The 20,642-nt window shown below is 42.7% G+C and overlaps 2 protein-coding genes across 2 annotated transcripts; one reads left to right on the top strand and one right to left on the bottom strand.

Annotated features, from left to right (window-relative positions):
- Window positions 1-9,913: 9,913 nt before the first annotated feature.
- On the top strand, window positions 9,914-10,861 carry LOC131905115 (olfactory receptor 2A12-like). The gene has a single exon (XM_059256068.1). The coding sequence runs from the start codon at window positions 9,914-9,916 to the stop codon at window positions 10,859-10,861; it is 948 nt and encodes a 315-aa protein (XP_059112051.1).
- Window positions 10,862-17,164: 6,303 nt separating this feature from the next.
- On the bottom strand, window positions 17,165-18,103 carry LOC131905116 (olfactory receptor 2D2-like). The gene has a single exon (XM_059256069.1). It carries the CDS (start codon window positions 18,101-18,103, stop codon window positions 17,165-17,167), a length of 939 nt encoding a protein of 312 aa, XP_059112052.1.
- Between the last annotated feature and the right edge of the window lie 2,539 nt (window positions 18,104-20,642).

Raw genomic sequence — 20,642 nt, forward strand, 5'->3', positions numbered from 1 at the left:
GCTCAGACTTGTTGTTCAGATCTTGGGGAATTCCAAGGTCTAAGAAGCTCATTAGAACAGTACCAGCATTACTCTCCTGGGGACCAGGGCTCCCTGGAGAAGAGTTTCAAAGAAGAGCTCTTTAGACTCCTCACTCACTCCTCACACAGAGCCTAAGAGCAGGTGAAGAGTAACAAGGGGACAGGAGGCACCAGAGTGTCCCTTCTGCCGGCCCTCATCTCTCTACTGTCTGCAGATCCTGACATCCACATTGTCCTGGTACTTCTCTGTGCATTCATTTCTTCCACCTTCCTACCATTTCTTCTTCTCTTCTCTTCTCTTCTCTTCTCTTCTCTTCTCTTCTCTTCTCTTTTCTTCTCTTTTCTTCTCTTCTCTTCTCTTCTCTTCTCTTCTCTTCTCTTCTCTTCTCTTCTCTTCTCTTCTCTTCTCCTCTCCTCTCCTCTCCTCCTTTTCCTCTTCTTCTTCTTCTTCTTCTTCTTCTTCTTCTTCTTCTTCTTCTTCTTCTCTCTCTCTCTCTCTCTCTCTCTCTCTCTCTCTCTCTCTCTCTCTCTCTCTCCATCTATGTCTGTGTCTCTCCACACGCCCATCAGATTTAAGGTATGCAACATCTCTCTCAGGACAACTGGTCTTTTGTTGCCAACAAAGACCTGGAAATGGAGTGTATCAGGGAGGCGGCAGATAGGTGATGGAAAGGCTGACTGGACACCATGTCGACAGCATATAGCACAGAAGGAGAGTCTGAGGAATTGGTTGAGAGTTATTTGAGGATCTCTTTCGATGTCTCCATGCAGATAACCGTCATCTAGTGATTTTCTCCATTATAGCCAGGATAGTATGGCTGAATTTGGCAGCCTGTTTGCACCATTGCCTGCTCTCCATTCCCTCTTCTTTCCAGATTTGACACTGCATTGTGTATATACACAGGTCATGATGAAATGTATTTTCTTAAATCAAGATGTCTAGTAAATGCTGTTGGATGGAGTGACTGGATGGATCTTAGAAATGAGACAATGGAGAAGTTGTCACAGTACTCAGGGCATTGGAACAGGACCAGGTGAAGCTAGACAATAAGGGGATTGCAGAAATAATATCCTTAATTCTTGAAGTTGGGCTGAACCTCAAGTCCAATTGGGCAAGTTCCATTATCTCTTTTCTTCTTTTAGTAAGAGCATTGACTCTGCCATGAAGTCTGTCCCCCTGCCCCCCCCTCTCTATGTGTGGTCTAACCTTAATCATTCCCTAATGATTCCATCTTGTAATTCTGTTCTATTGAGGATTAGGGTCTCAACATATAAACATGGTGTGGGGGGATACAAAATATGAAGTCTGTGATGTATCCGGTTAGGTAGATTCAGTGTGAAGCTCTCAACAGAAACAGGAGTTTCTGAGCTCTTTATATCCATTAACAGGCCTGAGTGTGAAGAAGTTTTCTCTAGTCAAGGTGAAACATGTTGCTCTGGTGACATTTATGCTCAAGTTTAAGTCTGGAGGCCGTGCCGAGTAAGTCTCCTTCATGCTTCTAACAGATTCATCAGATGCCTCTGTGGAGACACAGGTGTAGAGACGTATTTAAGCCCAAGGCAGGCTGGTTCCAGGTGGTGCTTCTGTCAGGAGATGGCTTTGTTCATAGTTCTATTGCTCATTGTATTTGTTTTCCAACTGAGCACGTAAGAATGTTATCAGGGAAAAACTCAGAGTCATCTGCAGGTTTGCCAGCATCCCCCTTAGCTTAATTTTTGCAGAGAAAAGCATCCCTGCTTAGAGTACCCCACCTTCTTTCCTCATGCCACAGCCTGTCCAGCATCTCTCTAAACATGGGTTTCGGGCACAGTGGATTTACATTACCGATGTGTTTGTCCCACTGATGAGGAAAAGGGTCAGTCATCCTTACGCTTTCAAAACAGCTCCTAGGGTGGAGTCAAGGCCGCCTGCTTTCACAATTTAATGAGCTGTATCGGGCACAGTAATTGACACTGGAGATACAGTAGTGCATAAAACAAAGCCTCTGTCTAGTTAGGGCAGCAGACAATATTGGAGAGATGCATTTTTGTAAGAAATATAACCAAGGAAAAGAGACCGTGAGGGATGGCTGCACTCAGGAAAGCTGTTGAGAGGAAGGGGTCTCTACTGAAATGACAACTGGTGGATGCGGGAAGGAAGTGCAGGCAGCTCTACCAGGAGATGCTGTGAGAGAAGTGCAGGGAGTAGATGCTGAGCTGAAGATCCACGGGGAACACCTAGTCAGCACTGGGTTGAATGGAGTGGATTGCAGTAGCAGTTTTATGGCATGAACAATGGGGACATCCGTGTAGCTGTGACCTTGAGTAGACCACATGCTAAAAACCAAGAGTGCATTTGGGGACATGGTAAGTTTGAGGTGACTGATTGCTGAGTATCCAAGGAAGGACTTCAAGTAGGCTCTTGTCACCTGATGTTCAGGAGAAGAGTCTTGTTGAGAGACCTAAATGTAGAGATGTATTTAAGCCCCAGATTGGCTGGTTTCAGATGGCTGTTCTTGTCAGAGACAGTTTTGTATATGTTTCTGTCACACGTTGTATTTGTTTTCCTAGTGAGCACATGAGGGATGTTGTAAAGGAAAAACTCAAAGAATCATCCATAGTTATGACACAAGTAGACTTTAGAGTTTCCAATCTGACGGCAACATTTCAGTGCTCTGCATCCATACTCATCTTTACCTCTCCCCAATCAGCCGTGGAGGAAGGGGCTTCCTCTGATGATAGTGTGGTCCCCCTTCTCTAGTCTTTATCTACCCTTCCCTGACTCATCAAATCCATGCTCCATCATTGGTCTGTCACTCTGTTGTGTTTCAGGCTTCCTCATTAATTCCCATCACTAGATGGGCCGTGATCCTCACATCATAACATGCTGCATTTCCTTCACCATGAAGCTCTTGACTTAGGACTCCTTTCCATCCTGTGTCAGAGTCTCAGAAAGCCAGCTTGGACTTATTCCTCTTAACATGATCTAGACCTAGTTTTCCAGAATTTCCTAGGTGCTAATGTGGCAGAACTCTGCCTCTTGTCTCACTTGATACCTATACACATTGGGACACAAAGACCTTTTTTGAGGACTTTGTCTCACCTTGGGTTTTTGTATCACATGACATCCTTTGTTGGCTCCCAATACCATACTCTTCCCTGTATTTTCTCCTTGAGGCTAGCCTTTATGGTTTTCCAATGTTCTGCATTCATCTCTCTTCCTTCATACACTCCCCTGTGGCCCCATCACCTCTAATTGCTTCAGCTCTTACTAAAGTGCCTACAACACTGATTTCTTCCTCAAAGCTGTGTCTTCCATTCTGGATACAGATATCCACTGGAGGCTAGAAGTTCCATAAGCTTCCTAAGCCACAAACTAGACCCACTGTGTGTCTCATTCAGATTTCCACTCCTGTGTTGTTTATCTCAGTGAATGGTGCATCATCCACGTGCACACTTAAGTACACCCTCTTCTCATCCTTGGAATCCATCTTTGATGCCTCTCTTTCTCAGCATTATTTAATCACAGATCTAAAACTCTCCTCTCTAATGCCTGCTTTTCATGTCTATACTCCCAGCCTTAGTTCCCATTTGTATCATTCTTTCCTGAATAACTGCATCTTCCCCTCCCCCACAATGTATTCTCTCCGCTATTGCCAGAATGATTGACCCCAGATAGAGAACTGATACCTAATCTATTCTTCCCTCCATCATTGTAAGGTCCACCACCTTTAGCCTGTTTTGCAGGGCATGATGGTCCCTCCATGCTCTGCCCTCGCCTACCTTTCCTGCCCTGACTCTTGTCTCACTTAGTTCTTGCTTCATGATGTTACAAATGGTGACCCTCTGCACAGCATACCCTCTAGACCTCCCTATAGGAGGCATCAAAGATCGGGATCTTACCTGTCACAGGAAGCCTTCTGTAACCTTGCAAGTGGAATTAGATGTCTGCAGTAAGAAGGGGAGACAGTACACATTGTTGCCCCTTAGTGTGTCAGCTCCTCATCCCTGTAGCCTATGGCTTCAGTCACCACCAGAGCACACTATGAACAAGATAAGGTAAGGAGGGAGGAAGTCCCAAACTGATTGGTACCATCTTGATAATATCTATTTTCTATTTCTCATGAGTGTTTAAATTTCAGTTGCAGAATTCTTTTACTGTTTTTAGTTTTTAAAAATCCAGCTTGATCACACAGTTGATTTGTATGCTACATTTACATTTAATGTAGTTTATGTTGCAATAAGGTTTGAGTTTAATCATTTTACTACCTGATTGGTATTTGTCTTAAGCATTCATTTCTTTTCTCTTTTAAAATTAATTTTCATGGGTGTGTATATATTGTACATGGTACTGTGTTACATAACATTTCCATACATGTGTATAATGTACTTATAGTGTATTTTCTCTGTACCCTACTTTCTTTTTTCTTTCCTTCCTTCTATTAGCCTCATTTGTTTTCCTAGACAATTATGCTTCTACTCATATAGTTTATAAATACATGATTTTATGTATTTGTGTAAAATATAGGAACCAAAAATGAGAAAGTGTGTGATGTCTGTCTTCCTAAGACTGACTTAATTCACTTCATAGATTATCCCTAGTTGTATTTATTTTCTCTAAATTACATAACTTCAATCTTTTTATGCCTGAAAAATTTTCTATTGTATATATTTACCACATCTTCTTTATCTATTTTTCTGCTGCTGGATACCTGCACATAGCTTAGCTATTGTGAACAGCGCTGCAGTAAATAGTAATGTGAAAGTGTCTCTGTGATGTGTTGCCTTAGAGTCCTTTGGGTGAGATCCAGCAGAGGTATAGCTGCAGCACAGGGTAAATCTCTTTTCAGTGAGGAATCTCCATGTGGTGATATTTTATTTGTGCACCCCAATAAAACTTACCTGGGGATCAGAGGAAAAAGCCAGTCACTATATTAAATATAGAGGTCAGGCAGTGGTAGCACACACCTTTAATTCTAGCATTCGAGAGGCAGAGATTCATCTGGATCTCTATGAGTTTAAGGCCACACTGGGAACAGAGCCAGACATGGTGGCGCATGCCTTTAATCCCAGCACTAGTTAACCATAGAGGTCTGGAGGTTTGTACAGACAGACAGGACGTGATAAAGCTGGGTGGAAAGAGGAAGTGATATAGCTGGGCAGAGAGAGGAAGTAAGATGGCAGGGCACAGAAAGGTATATAGGTGTGAGTATACAGGAAGTAGCTCTCTCTGGAGGCCGAGGAGTTGGTAAGGTGAGGTTGTCTGTGGCTTGTCCTATTCCTCTGATCTCTCAGTTTTCACTCCAATATCTGGCTCCGGGTTTTTTATTAATAAGACCGTTTAGCAATTCATGTTACATCTCCATATTGGTGTCCTCAGAGGCTGGGTTAGCTTATATTTGTTCACAGCCTTGCTAGAGTTTGTTTTCTCACTGACTGCTTTTCTGACCAGGATGAGATGGAACCTCAATGTAGTCTTAATTTGTACACCCCTGATAGCTAATGATGTTGAAAATCGTTCCAATGATTATTGACCATTTGCACTTCATCTTTTGAGAACTGTCTGTTTATTTCATTATCACATTTATTAGGTCATGTCACATTTTTGTTCTTCATGTCTTTAGTCCTTTTATTGTCTAGATATGAATCCTCTGTCAGATGTATCACTAGCAAAGGTTTTCTCCTGCCTCTACCTATGTTAACTGTTTCCTTTTTTTGACAGAATGTGGTCCAGGCTTACCTCAAACTTGCAATGATCCTCCTGTCTCTGCCACCTGAGATCACAAGTGTTTACCACCACACCTAACTTGATGAACTGTTTCCTTGAAGGTGCAGAATCTTCTTGATTTCATAAGGTTCCATTTGTCTCTTGTTGATGTTGCTCCCTGAGTGACTGGAGTCCTGTTGAGAAATTCTGTGTGTGTCTGTATGTTTTCCCTCCCCTTTTCTGGTAGCAGTTTCAGAGTTTCACATTTAATCTTAGGTTCTTTGATCCATATTGAGTTGGTTTTCATGAAGGGTGAGAGACAGTGGTCTAGTTTCGTTGTTCGGTGTGCAGATATAGTTTTTGCTGAAGAAGCTGCTGTTTCTCCAATACATATATTTGTTGACTTTGTCAATAGTCAGGTGGCTGTGGTTATGTGTGTTTATCCGGTCCTCTGTTGCATTCCACTGCTCTGTGGTCTGTCTTTGTGCCAATACTGTGGTGGTTTGAATGGAAATGCCCCTACAGGCTCATGTGTTTGAATACTTGGTCCCCAGTCAGTGGAACTATTTTTTCCCAGTTTGTGTGACCTGATTGGTGTTGGTGCACACCTTTAATCCCAGCACTTGGGAGGCAGAGGCAGGCAGATCTCTGAGTTTGAGGTTAGCCTGGTCTACAGAGTGAGTTCTAGGTGAAAAAAAAAAGACTCATGAGATTTCTAGTTAGCTGTTTCTCTATCTCCTACTTGTGGACCAAGACGTGAGATCTCGGCTGTTCCTCCACTCTGCCATATGGACGCCAGCCCTCTGAAACCATAAGCCAAACCAAGTGCTTTTTTATAAGTTTCTTTGGTTATGATGTTTGGTTACAGCAATAGAAAAATAACTAAGACAGTTACTAGCTGCTCTTGTCACATGGTTCTGCAGTAGAACTTGACATCAGATGTGACACTGGACTCTGGTTTATTTATTTATTTACTTTTGATTGCTTCAACTATCCAGGCTATTTTGTGCTCCCACGTGAATTTTTAAGGTTGTGTTTTTCTCTTTCTGTGAACAACAGCATGAGGATTCTGAATGGGATGGAAGATTCTGAATGGGATGGAGGATCCTGAATGGGATGGAGGATTCTGAATGGGATGGAGGATTCTGAATGGGATGGCGTTGACTCTACACATTGCTTTTGGCAGCCACAGCCATTAGTTCTCTCAGTCCATCACCAGGGAGGTCTTTCTATCGTCTGACATCTTCTTCAAGGTTTTTTTTTTCAGTGTTTTAAAGTTTTCATTAGGATGCCTCTCACTATTCTAACTTAGGTTCTTTATCCCTATTATTATTATTACTATTATTATTATTATTATCTTTCTTTGGAGTTAACCAAGATGTCTGAGTATTCATTAAACTTTTAATAATTTATGTAATTTATAATATTTTGAATTTTGTTGCTTCAGGTTTTTTTTTTGGTTCTTATTCTAGAGCAAAGGTTGGTACACTATATATTTTTAAAGAGTTTTAAAAATATAGTATATGAGGTGGGATGGAGAGATGGACCTGGGTTCAGATCCCAGCACCCACATGGTAGCTCACAACCACCTGGAACTCTGGTTCCAGGGGGTCTGATGTTCTCTTCTAACCTTCATGGGCACCAGGCACATGCATGGTGCACATACATACATGCAAGCAAAATACCCATACACATAAAATATAAATAAATCTTAAAAAAGAAAACCAGACCAATTTTTAAAAAAATTGTTACATGACATGGATAATGTTTCAGAAATGTTGTCATTTGTGAAGTTTATAGGGTATATTTATACAAACCTGGAGGGTATACAGATCAAACACTTGAATAGCAGATCAAACACTTGAATCATGACTTGATTGAAGAATGTGATAACCGTGAGATGTGTGAGGCTGCTACAAATGTAACACAGGATTCCCCATGACACAGTGTATGCTCTATGACACAGCATGCCCTATGGTATAGTCTGCCCTATGAAGCAGCATTCTCGCTGATATGTGATGACAGAACATCTGCTCCATACCACAGTGTGCTCTTTAAGACAGAGTGCTCTCTGATACTCTAGGATACAGCATGCTCTGTGACACAATGTACTCTATAACACTCTATGACAACGTGTTCTATGATGTATCATACTCTATGATTCTCTGTGACACTGTCTGCTCTGTCATGCTGTACTCTGTAAGACAACAGGTTCTTTGCACTAAACATTTTATAAGTAGCGATGAACTTCATAATAATGATTTAAAGGTATAGAATAGCAAGTGCATAAATAATAACGGAGTCAGTTGTTGAACATCACTTTCAAGTGTTACACTCTTGTGCTTTCATCCGCCCCTCAGTGCAGTGGGTTAGCCTACAGAGCATCATCATGGGCATCTGAACAAGGCATTGCTGTACAGCAGCTGGCAGTAAAGCCGCTGAGCAACAGGAATTCTATAGTTCTCTTGTAATCTTAGGAGGTCCCCACTACATACGCGATCCATCACTGACCAACACGTTGTTGTGTGATCAGTCAACAGTGGCTGTCTGTGGCTTGAAAAACTAGAGTGTTACCCATTCCTTTACAGAAAAAGTACTTTAGAGGCTTTGGCCTGTTCCAGGCTTGCTTGAATTAGTGTGCCACCACTTCCCAAACACTGGAGAAATCTTAACCATTTCCCTCCTATTCTTTGGGATATTTTGCTACATGTTCTATAGATACTCAAACACATAGATACACAGATGCACATAAAATATAAAGCACATATTATAGTTAATATATAAACTAAGAATATAGTCTTCTATACTCATTAAAAAGTCTTATGTGCTGTGCAGACACATTCTTGACTCCTTTCTCTATCTCCGTCTCTCTCTCTCTTTCTCTCTCTGTCTCTCTGTCTCTGTCTCTCTCTACCTTTCTTTCTCTCTCTGTCTTTCTTTCTCTCTCTGTCTTTCTTTCTCTCTGTCTTTCTCTCTCTCTCTCTGTCTCTCTCTGTCTCTCTGTCTCTCTGTCTCTCTCTCACTGCTTTGATGTTATTTTTGTTGCTTTAAACAGTCAATGTTCTTTCATCTTGGCTCACACATTGACTCTATGCTTTTCATTCTCCCTTTCAATTCTGTGCTCCACAGAGGACCATTTCCCTTCAGACCAAGGAAGTTCTTTGGAGCATCTTTGGCTATGGGTCTTTGGTCATCAATGACCCGCTTTCATTTGAGAGGAAACAACTTTGATTTCTAAAGGGCTCGTTCACTGAATTCTGGGTTGGTTTTTTGCATCCTTCCTCAGTGCACATTCTTCTTCATCTTTCCTCTCTTCCCTTCCCTCTCTCTCCTCTCTCTTTACCACATTAAATGTGTTACTCAGTTACTGTCCATTTTCTGTGAAAGGACCTCAGCCCGTCTCATCATAGATCATTTGAAGAAACATACCCTTTCTTCTTAGGCCAATTTCAAGACAACACTTGTTTTGTTTGTTTGGTTTGTTTTCAGCCATTTTCCTTTATATTTGTCTTTCTTGGTGTCCAGGCAGCATCTCTATGTTCTGTAGGTCAGGGTGTCTCTTCTATTGGGAAAACCATAGGCCATCATTCTTTATTGACTTGTCCTTTGTCCCTTGTCATTTACCCACAGTCCATGAAAATGTGTGACTTTGACTTACTGATGTGATACTACTTATTTCCAATGGTAGTTATTCTCCTGCTGTTCAAGGGAGTCAGGCCAAGAGCCATGTCTCTCAATTTTGAGGGTGCCAATCAAGCTTTTGGAGCTGTTCAACTAAAGTCAGTTTGGGGATGGTCCTAAAAATAAAGGTAGACTTTGACATTTGATGTTAGTTGCACACAAATGTTGCATTCTTAAACACCCAATTCTTCCAATAACATCTTAAGCTGTATGGACCATGAATTAGAAGACATTACTTTTTGGGTATCCCCCATTCTCTTTGCAAATTCTACATTTTGAAATGTGGGGATCATAATTTGGCATCTCAGAGTAAGCTGGAATTGCATGATAAAAAAGGAGCATGCTGCTTCATATTAAATGGAAATTCTCTTTAAAACTCTGGTCCCAGCTCTGTGGGACACCTATATGTACTTGGCTTTGCTCTTCATGTTTGACGCACCTGTTGTATGACTGGCAGCAGGGTTAGCATCTGAGGGCTTCTCTTTCATGAGTGACAGCTCTGCTCTATCTTTGCAGCAGGAGAAGGATGCAGGACTTCCTCTGGAGAAACCACAGCTCTCTTACTGAGTTTGTTCTTCTAGGATTCTCTAGTGACACGAAGATAAATGGCATTCTGTTCGGTGTCTTTCTTCTCCTCTACGTCATCACCCTCCTAGGCAATGGGCTAATTATCACCTTGATACACATGGATTCCCGCCTCCACACTCCCATGTACTTTTTCCTCAGTGTCTTATCCATTCTGGATATGGGCTATGTCACCACTACAGTGCCCCAGATGCTGGTACATCTGGTCTGTGAGAAGAAGACCATCTCATATATTGGATGTGTGACTCAGATGTACATCTTCCTCATGCTGGGAATCACTGAATCATGGCTTTTTGCAATCATGGCTTATGATAGGTATGTGGCTATTTGCCATCCTCTTAGATATAAAGTCATTATGAGCCCTTTGCTCCGTGGGTCACTGGTAGCCTTTTGTGGGTTCTGGGGTATCAGCTGTGGCCTTATATATACTGTTTCTGCTATGATTCTTCCCTATTGTGGCCCCAATGAGATCAACCACTTCTTTTGTGAAGTACCTGCTGTCCTGAAGTTGGCCTGTGCAGACACCTCTCTCAATGACCAGGTGGACTTCATCCTAGGCTTCATCCTTCTCCTGGTCCCACTCTCCCTCATCATTGTCATCTACATCAATATTTTTGCTGCTATCTTGAGGATCCGTTCAACTCAAGGGCGGATCAAGGCCTTTTCCACCTGTGCCTCCCACATCACTGTGGTCACCATGTTCTCGATCCCATGTATGATTATGTATATGAGACCTGGCTCTGAGTCCTCCCCAGAAGAGGACAAGAAGCTGGCTCTCTTCTATAATGTTATCTCTGCCTTCCTCAACCCCATAATCTACAGCCTTCGTAACAAAGATGTGAAAAGGGCCTTTTTCAAGGTGGTGGGCTGCGGCAAAGTGTCAGGATGAAGGCTTGGGGATTGTGAGACTAGTAGCCTTCTGGAACACTCATCACACAGCTTCCTGTAATGAGAATGTCTTTGATAATGATACCATATTACATCCAGTGAGCTGAATTTGGTTCAACACCCACTAATTTACTGAAGACCTTATTGGGATATTACCACTCATTACATGTACTCATCTTGGCGTATAGTTATATGGAAACTGATCATACATTCAGGTTCATATAACTCCATCAGGGTTATAACTATTCTGTCATCACACAAGGAAATATTGTATATGGTCCCCAACTCTAACCTCTGATACTGATGCCATTGTTTCTTCTCCATCAGTATAACACCCTCATTTTGTGAATGTTACATAAACAGATGCAGGATGTGAGGTTGGGGGCTCTGTTTTTCTTAATACCCTTGTGATCCCTCCAAAGTGCTATGTATAACAGTAGTATGTTTCTATATCTTGCCACAGTTTAGTTTGGGTACAGTAGTGATAGTTTCCATTCCTTGGCTATTCCATATAAAGCTTCTAGAATATTCATGTGGAGATTTTTTTCTTTTTAGTAGTTTTAAAATGACATTTGATTATTTATTGTGGGAAGGGACAAGTGTGCTAAGATGTGCATGCAGAGATCGAAGGACAGTTTGTGGGGTCAGTTTTCCCTTCTACCACATGGGACCTGAAGACTGAACTCAGGTGGCTGTGTTCAGCAGCAGGTGCCTTTGTTTGCTGAACTTTCATGTGCACATTTTTGGAAAAGGTTTGTTTTTTCCTAAGAATAAATACACAGGGCATATGATATGTATATACTTCAGCTTATAATAATATTTTAATGAAATCCACAGCTAGTTATAATTTCATATGTACCCGTGTCTGTGCTTAAACAGACAGATGCATTAGGAAGGCTGTGCTACACTGAGACTCCTTACACTTCCTGAAAGAATGTAAACTGATATCACTGTTTTGAAAACAGTCTGCAGTTCCTCTGATATTCAATGTAGAGGGACACATGGTCCATCCATTTTACTCCCAGACACTTATCTAAGATAAGTTAAAGCATCCATGATTACACAAAAATGCACACACTGGAGGCTGGAGAGATGGCTCAGCAGTTAAGAGCACTGCTGCTCTTCTGAGGACCTGGATTTGATTCCCAGCATCCATGTGGTAACTCACAACCATCTGTAACTCCAGTTCCAGGGGACATGACTTCTTCTGGCTTTTACAGTCACTGCACACATGTGGAGCACAGAAACACATGCAGGCCAAACACCAATACACATAAAATTTTTTTAAAAAATGTGTACACTTGTGGTCATAGCAACTTTATTCATGACAATTAGAAAGCGAGATCATTAACTCAAAGCTTGTTAACTAAACAGGTAAATAAAATATGGTATATGCACACATGGAATATATTTTTCACTAAAAGGGAACAAATACATTATATATTATATATACACATATAAAATATACAATATGTACTATATATATATGTGCTACAATGTTGAATTTTTGAAATCAATCAAAGAAGCCAGTTGCAAAACTTCATGTAGCATATCATCCCATTTATATAAAATAATCCAAAATAGGTGAATTCTTAGAAAGAGAAGGTAGATCCATAGAGTTGTTGGTCCTAGGGGTATGATGGGAAAGGAAGAGCAATTACTTATGCATATGGAGTTTCTTTTGAGACAATGAAAATGCTCTAAAATTATATTATGCTAATGGCTATGAAACTGTGAATGTAGTAAAATACTGAGCTATATAATATAGTGTATGAACTTTACAGTGTGTGAGTTCTACTAGATGAAGTTGTTTTCACACAGAATGTGACAATATGTTTTTTGAAGAGACATTCAGTTTGGCAACATATGAACTCTCATTGTTCTGTGCATCATCTAGAGGTAAGTGTAGTTGGTATTTTCTTGTTCTAATCAGTTTAACAGGCTAAGCACTCATTGTGTGCACTTGTATTTGACTGACAGATTGTGGTGGTGAATTTGTTTTATGTGCTTATTTTCTATCCTATTTATTTCCTAAGTATTTGTTCAAAGTTCTCTTTGCTAACTGGAATATAATTATTAAATATATATTTTAAATTTTTGTGTGTGTTTGAGAGAGAAAGATAGTCAGGCAAATGATAGAGAGAGATAGATAGATAGATAGATAGATAGATAGATAGATAGATAGATAGGGGGAGGGAAGGAGAAAGAGAGAGAGAGAGAGAGAGAGAGAGAGAGAGAGAGAGAGAGAGAGAGAATGGGATTTGACAAAATTCAACATCTATTCATGGCTGAAACAAATCCAAACTCAACAAGCTAATATTACGTGTAATGTTAGCTGAGGTCTTTACAGTTGCTCATCCTGGTAAAGAACAACTACAAAACCCTCAGCTAACAGTACACATGACATGAGGGATAGATCCTGGTCCCTCTGCTAGGGGTTCCACAAACAGACCAGGCAACAAAACTGTCGCCCACATGCAGAGATCCTAGTTCAGTCCCATGCAGGCTCCCCAGCTGTCAGTCTAGTGTCATGTGTACTGTGGGATGTCTTTCTGTATGCTGTGAATGTGTGCTGTTCTCATTGGTTAATAAATAAAGCTGTTTGGCCAATGGTGAGGCAGAATAAGGCTAGGTGGTACATTCAAACTGAAGATGGAGATGAAGAAGGGTAGAGTAAGGAGAGACGCCAGCTGTCCAAGGAGCAACAAGATGCCAGCAGACCAGTAATGCCACGGCCACGTGGCAACACATAGATCAATAGAAATGGGTTAATTTAAGATGAAAGAACTAGTTAACAAGAAGTCTGAGCCATAGGCCATGCAATTTGTATATAAGCTTCTGTGTGCTTACTTGGGACCAGGCAGCTGTGCGGACCCCCGGTGGGACACAGGGAAACTTCTAGCTACACGTGAGCTCCCACAAGTTCAGGTCAGCTGTCTCTGTGTGTTTCCCCATCATGATCTTGACGCCCCCCCCCCCTGCCTTGCTCACAGAATCCCTCTTCCCTCTCCTCGACTGCACTCCTGGAGCTTGGCCTGGTGCTTGGCTGTGGGTCTCTGCGTCTGCTTCCATCAGTTATTGGATGAAGGCTCTATGATGACAGTTAGGGTATTCACCAACCTGATTACAGGGGAAGGCCTGGTCAGGTACCCTCTCCACTATTGCTATGCATCTTGCCTTTTATGTCTAGTGCTTCCATTTAACCCTTCAAATTAATTAATTATTAGATTTAGAGAAGTTTTAGGTTTAAAACAACTGCATAGGAAGTGAGAGGCTTTTTAAAATATCTTTTCCCCCATCTCCTGTATCATTAGCATCTTGCACGATGTTAACTGATGTTCATAGGAAACAGAGGCATCCTGATGGAGAGGGGCTGACATAGTGGTCCTCTCCAGTTGTTTACAATTTTTACCATATAATTTCAGTCTTGAAACTGTATCAGTGGCTGTTAATGGTGTGATCCCAACCTGTCCACTAGCTGTTTCTTGCTTTTTGTTCACTTAACATCATGCTGTGAGTGTTTTCATTACAGAATAACAACAAAGTGACATTTGACAACTCATACCACAGAGCGTTTCTGTGGCTCCATATTATAGAGCTGTTTCCAAATCCTTCCAAGTTTTTCCAGTCGTGATTCCTATAGTGGAAATGTTGCTGTTGTCTTTCCTGTGCTTCTGATATCCACTTCCTAAGGTGTCCTAAGAACAGAATGACAGGGTTAAAGGTCATGTACGGACATCTTTAGTGTTCCTGATACATGATAATACAGTCATCTTACAAAAGACCAGTTTATGAAAAGCCCTTATGAAAGCCCATGTTTTATTGCATTCTAAAGAGAGAGACCTGGGGTTGGAGAGATGGCTCAGTGGTTAAGAGCACTGACTGCTCTTGCAGAGGACCTGGTTGATTCCCAGTGCCCGCATGGTGCCTCACAACCACCTGTAACCTCAGTTCCAGGGGATCCCATGCCCTCTTTTGGCCCCTAAGGGCACTAGACACAAAAGTGATGCACAGACATACTTGTGAGTGAGACACTCATACACGTAAAAAAAATTAAATAAAAACAAATTTTTAAAAAGAATGAGACCCTTCCTTAGAAATATCAATCAATAAATAACATCTTTTGCCAATTTTCTGGTGTTCATTTTCTTTTTTTAATTTATATTATTTCACTTATTTTACACACACACACACCACAGCACACGTGAGGCCTGGTGGCATGTGCCTTTACCTGCTGAGCCGTCTCACTGGCCCCATATTTTCTTAATAATTTATAAAAGCCCCTTCTTTGTCAATAACACCATGTAACCGTATGCTGCAGCTCTAGGCCCTGTTCATTACTTAGATCTCATTTTGATTCATTATTTATGCAGCAGTCTGGCTCTGGTTGGTAGATAAGGTAATACATTTGAGAACACTGGGAACATGCTCCCTTGGCAAGGGCCCTGGATTCTCATGAAGGGGCAAGGCTATGTCATCAGTCTTGATGTTAAACATTCCAGACCAACAAAGTTGGCCCCTCCCTCCCTCCCTCCTTCCCTCCCTCCCTCTCTTCCTATCTTCTTCATTCCCCTGCAAGGGGTTTGGTAGGCAGCAAGGACCTGGGGAAGGACTCAAGGGTTCATATTAACTTATGGCATGCCTCTAGGCCTCCCACAGAAGGAGAGCCTCCTCTTTGGTGGGTGCAGCAGTTTCTGCAGCATCAAGTAAAGGCAAAAGCCAATAAATGATGGTGCCTAGCAGTGCAGCTGAAGAGCAGTGAAACCCACAGAGATGATTTGTGCTTATAAAGACCCTGAGTGGGATGAGGAGAGTGTGGGAAGGAAGGCCCCTCCATTCGTGAAACAGCCAATTTCAAACTCCCCATTGGGTCTCTTTCTCTCCCCAGACCCAGGATAACACTAGACCCACTCTCTACTTCTGCTTTCCCTCACTTCTCGGACCCTTGTGTAGACAGTCCTTTTTTTCTTTTTTTGATAGCATCAAGACAGGCTGAAAGTTGCCAGAATGGACTTTATTTAAACAAGGAGCAATGAGAAAAAACAGAATCAGACATTCTTTTCAAAAGCACAGAGACGTTTAGCAGTGACCCTTCCTCCATAACATCTGGAGATGCTCTAGGGGGCAGATGCAGGTTTGCTTATCATCAGAGTCTCTTTGAGTTTCTGCGTCTTCCCTTTCCCTCTCTTCTCCTTTACTCTCTCCAGCCACTTTCAGAACCCAAGAGGATCACAGCTGATTGATGCATGGTGGTTCATTGCTTAATAATGAATATCAAAAATTAAATATAAGGGGCTTGAGAGATGGGCTCAGTGGTTAAGAACACTGGCTGCTCTTGCAGAGGACTTGGGTTTGATTCCCAGTACCCACATAGTGGTTCCCAAACATCTGTGATTCCAGTTCCAGAAGAATCTGATGCTCTCTTCTGGCCTCCATGGGAGCTGCATGCATGTGGTGCATAGACCTAAATGCAGGCAAAACACCCCAACACAAATAAAGTAAAAATAAAACAAGAATTTAAAAAGAAGTGTTTGAAAAATAATAACACTTGCTGAAAGAAACTAAAATATGCCAGCCTCTGTAGCAGGTATTTTCATATATTACCTCATGTAATCATTGCAATCTCCCTGTGAGAAAGAATTAGAAAACTCTAATTTCTTAGTAGTTAAGTGACTTGCAAAATTCACATACTTAGTAACTGATAAAACTTTATTAGTCACTTTCCTTGTTACTGTGACCAGATATTTGACAAGGGAGGAAGAGTTTGCTGGGGCTTACATTTTTAAGGGACATAGTCCATCATGGTGGGGAAGGCATGTGGCAGGTGGCTCCATGAAAGCGACAGTGTGCAGCTGGGACTCCACATCTCCTGACGTCTTGGTGGTACAGGATGTGAGGCCATGTCATAAAACCCAATGGCCCACTTTCTCTAGCCAGGCTTCATCTCCTAAAGGTTCCACAACCTTCCCAAACATTGTCACCGGCTGGGGACAAAGTGTTTAAATACATAAGCCTATGAGGGACGGTTCACATTCAAACTCAACATTAATTCTTCTAGCCCTGTTCTGTCTGGCAGTAAAGCCCAGGTTCTTGACTGCTGGGCCCTTTCTTCATAATCGTCTGTCTTAGGGAGCATCACTCACTGTAGATGTCTGAGCCTCCTGTTCCTCCCCAACCTGGGCAAGGGTGAAGAGCTGTATCTTTATGGAGTCGGGATCCTGCTTATCTCATGGAAGAGTTCCTGGGAAGGTGGTGACTGTAAGTCCTACTTGGTTCAGCTCCCCAGGCACTTAGCTTTCAAGTTTCATTCCGGAGCCCCGCTCCATCCCACCACTTTGAGGAAAGCCCTTTTCACATCCTTGTTCCTCAGACTGTAGATGACAGGGTTGAGGAAGGCTGTGGCGATGTTATAGAAGAGGGCCATTTTCTTGCCACTGTTTGATAAGGAGCCAGAGCCAGGACTCATGTACATGATGATACACGGGATGGCGAACATGGTGACCACAGTGATGTGGGAGGCACAGGTGGAAAAGGCCTTGATCCTCCCCTGGGTTGAGCGGATCTTCATGATGGTGGTGAAGATGTTGGCATAGACGATGCCAATGAGGGAGAGTGGGACCACAATGACATTGAAGCCTGTGATGAAGTCCACCAAGTCATTGAGGGATGTGTCGGCACAGGCTAACTTCAAAACAGCAGGGACCTCACAGAAGTAGTGATCGATTTCATTAGGACCACAATAGGGCAGTCGCATAGCAAAGAAAGTATAGCACAGGCCACCCACCACACCATAAGTGGCACAGATACCCACCATTAGGAGACACATCCCACGGCTCATGATGACCTTGTACCTGAGCGGGTGGCAGATGGCCACATACCTGTCCACAGACATGATGGAGAAAAGCCAGGACTCGGTGACCCCAAAAAGGAGAAAGATGTACATCTGGGCCACACATCTTGTAAAGGAGATGGCCCTCTTCTTGCTGAGAATATGAACCAGCATCTGGGGCACAGTGGTGGTGGTATAGCACACGTCCAGCGTGGAGAGGACACCGATGAAAAAGTACATGGGTGTGTGAAGACGTGAGTCCTGGTGGATGAGTGTAATGAGGAGACTGTTGCTCACGAGGATCAACAGGTAAAAGACTAAAAAGAAAGTGAAGAGCAGAGGATTGGTCCTGGGGTCAGGGGTGAAGCCCAATAAAATGAATTCTGTCACGGTGGACCAGTTGACTTCCTGCATTGTGATCTCTCCTGTTTAAAGACGTTTCAGATATGTGATTCATTGAGCATCTCAGGGGTGTGCAGGGCATCTCTGTACCCACTGTCCATTTACACTGACAGTTTCAGGAGGCTTTGGATTGGCAAGTGGGGGGTGCTGAGAAGCAATTCCTATTTGTAGTTTGAATGATACTGGGATTTGGCTCAGGATTTCCTAAGGGCTTTACTGGTGCAAATGGCGGGACCAGTCCAGGGTAGCCCTGTATTGGACTTTCCATTCTGGTCTGAACCTATGATCTGACCACTTCTCCCAACACAGCCTCGTGTCTCTCTGCTACTCCCCCTACTTTCCATTTTGTCTTGGGACTACAGAAGTTACTGAATCTCACATGGATAAAGATTAGGATCAGGGTCGAGACTTTACATGATTTGTGTTAAAGTGTTTGGTTTGTTTAAAATCACCATTAGGATTTAAAAGGTGTATGTGACTAGGTGGTGGTGGCACACACCTTTAATGCCAGCACAAGGCAGAGGCAGGAGGATCTCTGTGAGTTCAAGTTCTAGGACAGCCAAAGCTACACAGACAAACCCTATCTTGAAAAAAAAAGGTGTGTGTGTGTGTGTGTGTGTGTGTGTGTGTGTGTGTGTGTATGTGCGCGCGCGCGCGCGCGCATGCCACATGTATGGAGGTACTCAAAGAAGCCAGAAGAAGGTATCATGTTCCTTGGGGCTAATGTTACAAGAAGTTGTGAGCTCCCATGTGGGTGCTTGGAATCAAACTTGCATCCTCTGCTAAAGCAACAAGGACACTTAACCCCTGCCCCACATCTGGCTTGAATGTGAGCTCTGGAGCTTGAACTCAGGTCCTCAGACTTGCATGGCCAGCACGTTACCAGCTGAGCCATCTCCACAACCCTCCATACCCATTTATAATGGGACTCATGGGATGTCCTGGTTCCCTAGGTTCCTTCCAACTGTCTGCTTTGTGAACCATCACAGAGACATGTAGTACGGTCTCTCCAGAAACTACCTTGACTTTATTTTTAAGAATTGACCAAAGAATCATCATGTCTCAGGCTAAAATTGCATGGCAGAGACCATTTAATGGGATCCTGCAGGCTGTACATACGCTATAGACAAATTTTGTCTGGATTGTCTAGTTTTTACTTTTTAATTAATTGCTAATGTTTCTGAACAGTTGAACTTATGCATACAAAACTGGACCTTCAGGATCACATATTAGACCTGGCCTTGTTTAGCCCTTGTTTCTATACTCAGAAACAGCCTGGACGTGAGTAAATATCTCTGGCTGTCCTTTGGAATAGGGTGTGCACTTCCCTATTCTCAGTTCTTATTTTTTTATAGACTGGGTTCATGAATTGATATTGCCTGCTTAGCCCCTATACCATATGAATTTATTGTCTCTGTCCTAGCGATGTGCTCAGATCATGTGCCGCTATGATCACTGTTACATAATCTTCAGAAATTTTTATCTTATTTATATTTTTGAGACAAATTCTTTGTGTAGTCCTGGCTGTCCTAGAACTTACTCTGTAGACTATGATGGCTTTGAACTCAGAGATCTGCCTGCCTCTCCTGGGATTAAAGGGGTATACCACCATACCCAGCCTATCTTCAGAAAATTTTAGCTGAAGAAAAGATGGGTAAGTGAATGGAAGATCAGATGGCTGAGGACAATCAGACTGGAGAAAACTGGTGGAAGCTTCCTTTAGTTTTCTGGTGACCCTCTGCTGAACTGCATGAACATTCAACACTTTCTGTTCATGCCTCAGGTTGGACGTGGGATGCGGGACAGGGGCCCCAAGAACCCAAGTGCCAGCTCTCACCAGATTCTTTCTGTGACTGCTCCTTAAGAGTCCACTTAGGGCTGAAGCAGGCACATGGGTGTGGGAAAGGAGGGGACTGTCACTTCTTGCCTGGCTGCCCCTTGACAACACAACTGGGAATGCCCACTGGCCTGGGTGGGCATTTGCTATGAGGCTTAATTAAAGTCTTCCAATTTCAGAGTTATTCATCCTCAATTTTTATAGAGCTTTTGAATATTTTTTCTAGGGGCAAACGTAAGAGCTATGCAGCATCCCATCTCCCCTCCTCCAGACAAGCATAGTCCCACGTGTCTCCTCTTACGAGGTAAGGCACTCCTTGAAGCTCAATTTGATAACTGTTAATGCAAGTTCCTCATTTTACCAAAGCCCGGGGGGCGGGGGTGATTGGACTGGAGCTGTGTAGAAAGCCAGTGAGTACAGTGAGCATAAAGCAGACCATCCCCCAGCCTAGGAAGCGAGGATACAAATGACAGGTCTCGGACTGCTTGCCCCCGTGAGGAGCTTGCCTGGGAACTGGCTTCAGCTCTCACTTTCTTTGGCTGGCTTGCCCTGGGTCTTAGGGCCGGTTGGTTGGCCTCTCTTAGGCTCAGATTTTGACTCTGTCACATCTAGGCTTGTTGATGAACTGCTGTCAATGAAAAGAGATGAATTGTGTGATTGCAAAGGCTTGGTGGAGGGTGACTCTCTAGGCTGGTGTTGGCTGGTGCTTGGGGC

The sequence above is a fragment of the Peromyscus eremicus genome, chromosome 2 (genome assembly GCF_949786415.1).
Source record: "Peromyscus eremicus chromosome 2, PerEre_H2_v1, whole genome shotgun sequence".
In the NCBI taxonomy this organism is placed as follows: domain Eukaryota; kingdom Metazoa; phylum Chordata; class Mammalia; order Rodentia; family Cricetidae; genus Peromyscus; species Peromyscus eremicus.

Excerpts from the sequence above, each read along its gene's own strand:
- LOC131905115 (XM_059256068.1), top strand. The coding sequence starts at position 9,914 with ATGCAGGACTTCCTCTGGAGAAACCACAGCTCTCTTACTGAGTTTGTT.
- LOC131905116 (XM_059256069.1), bottom strand. The coding sequence starts at position 18,103 with ATGCAGGAAGTCAACTGGTCCACCGTGACAGAATTCATTTTATTGGGC.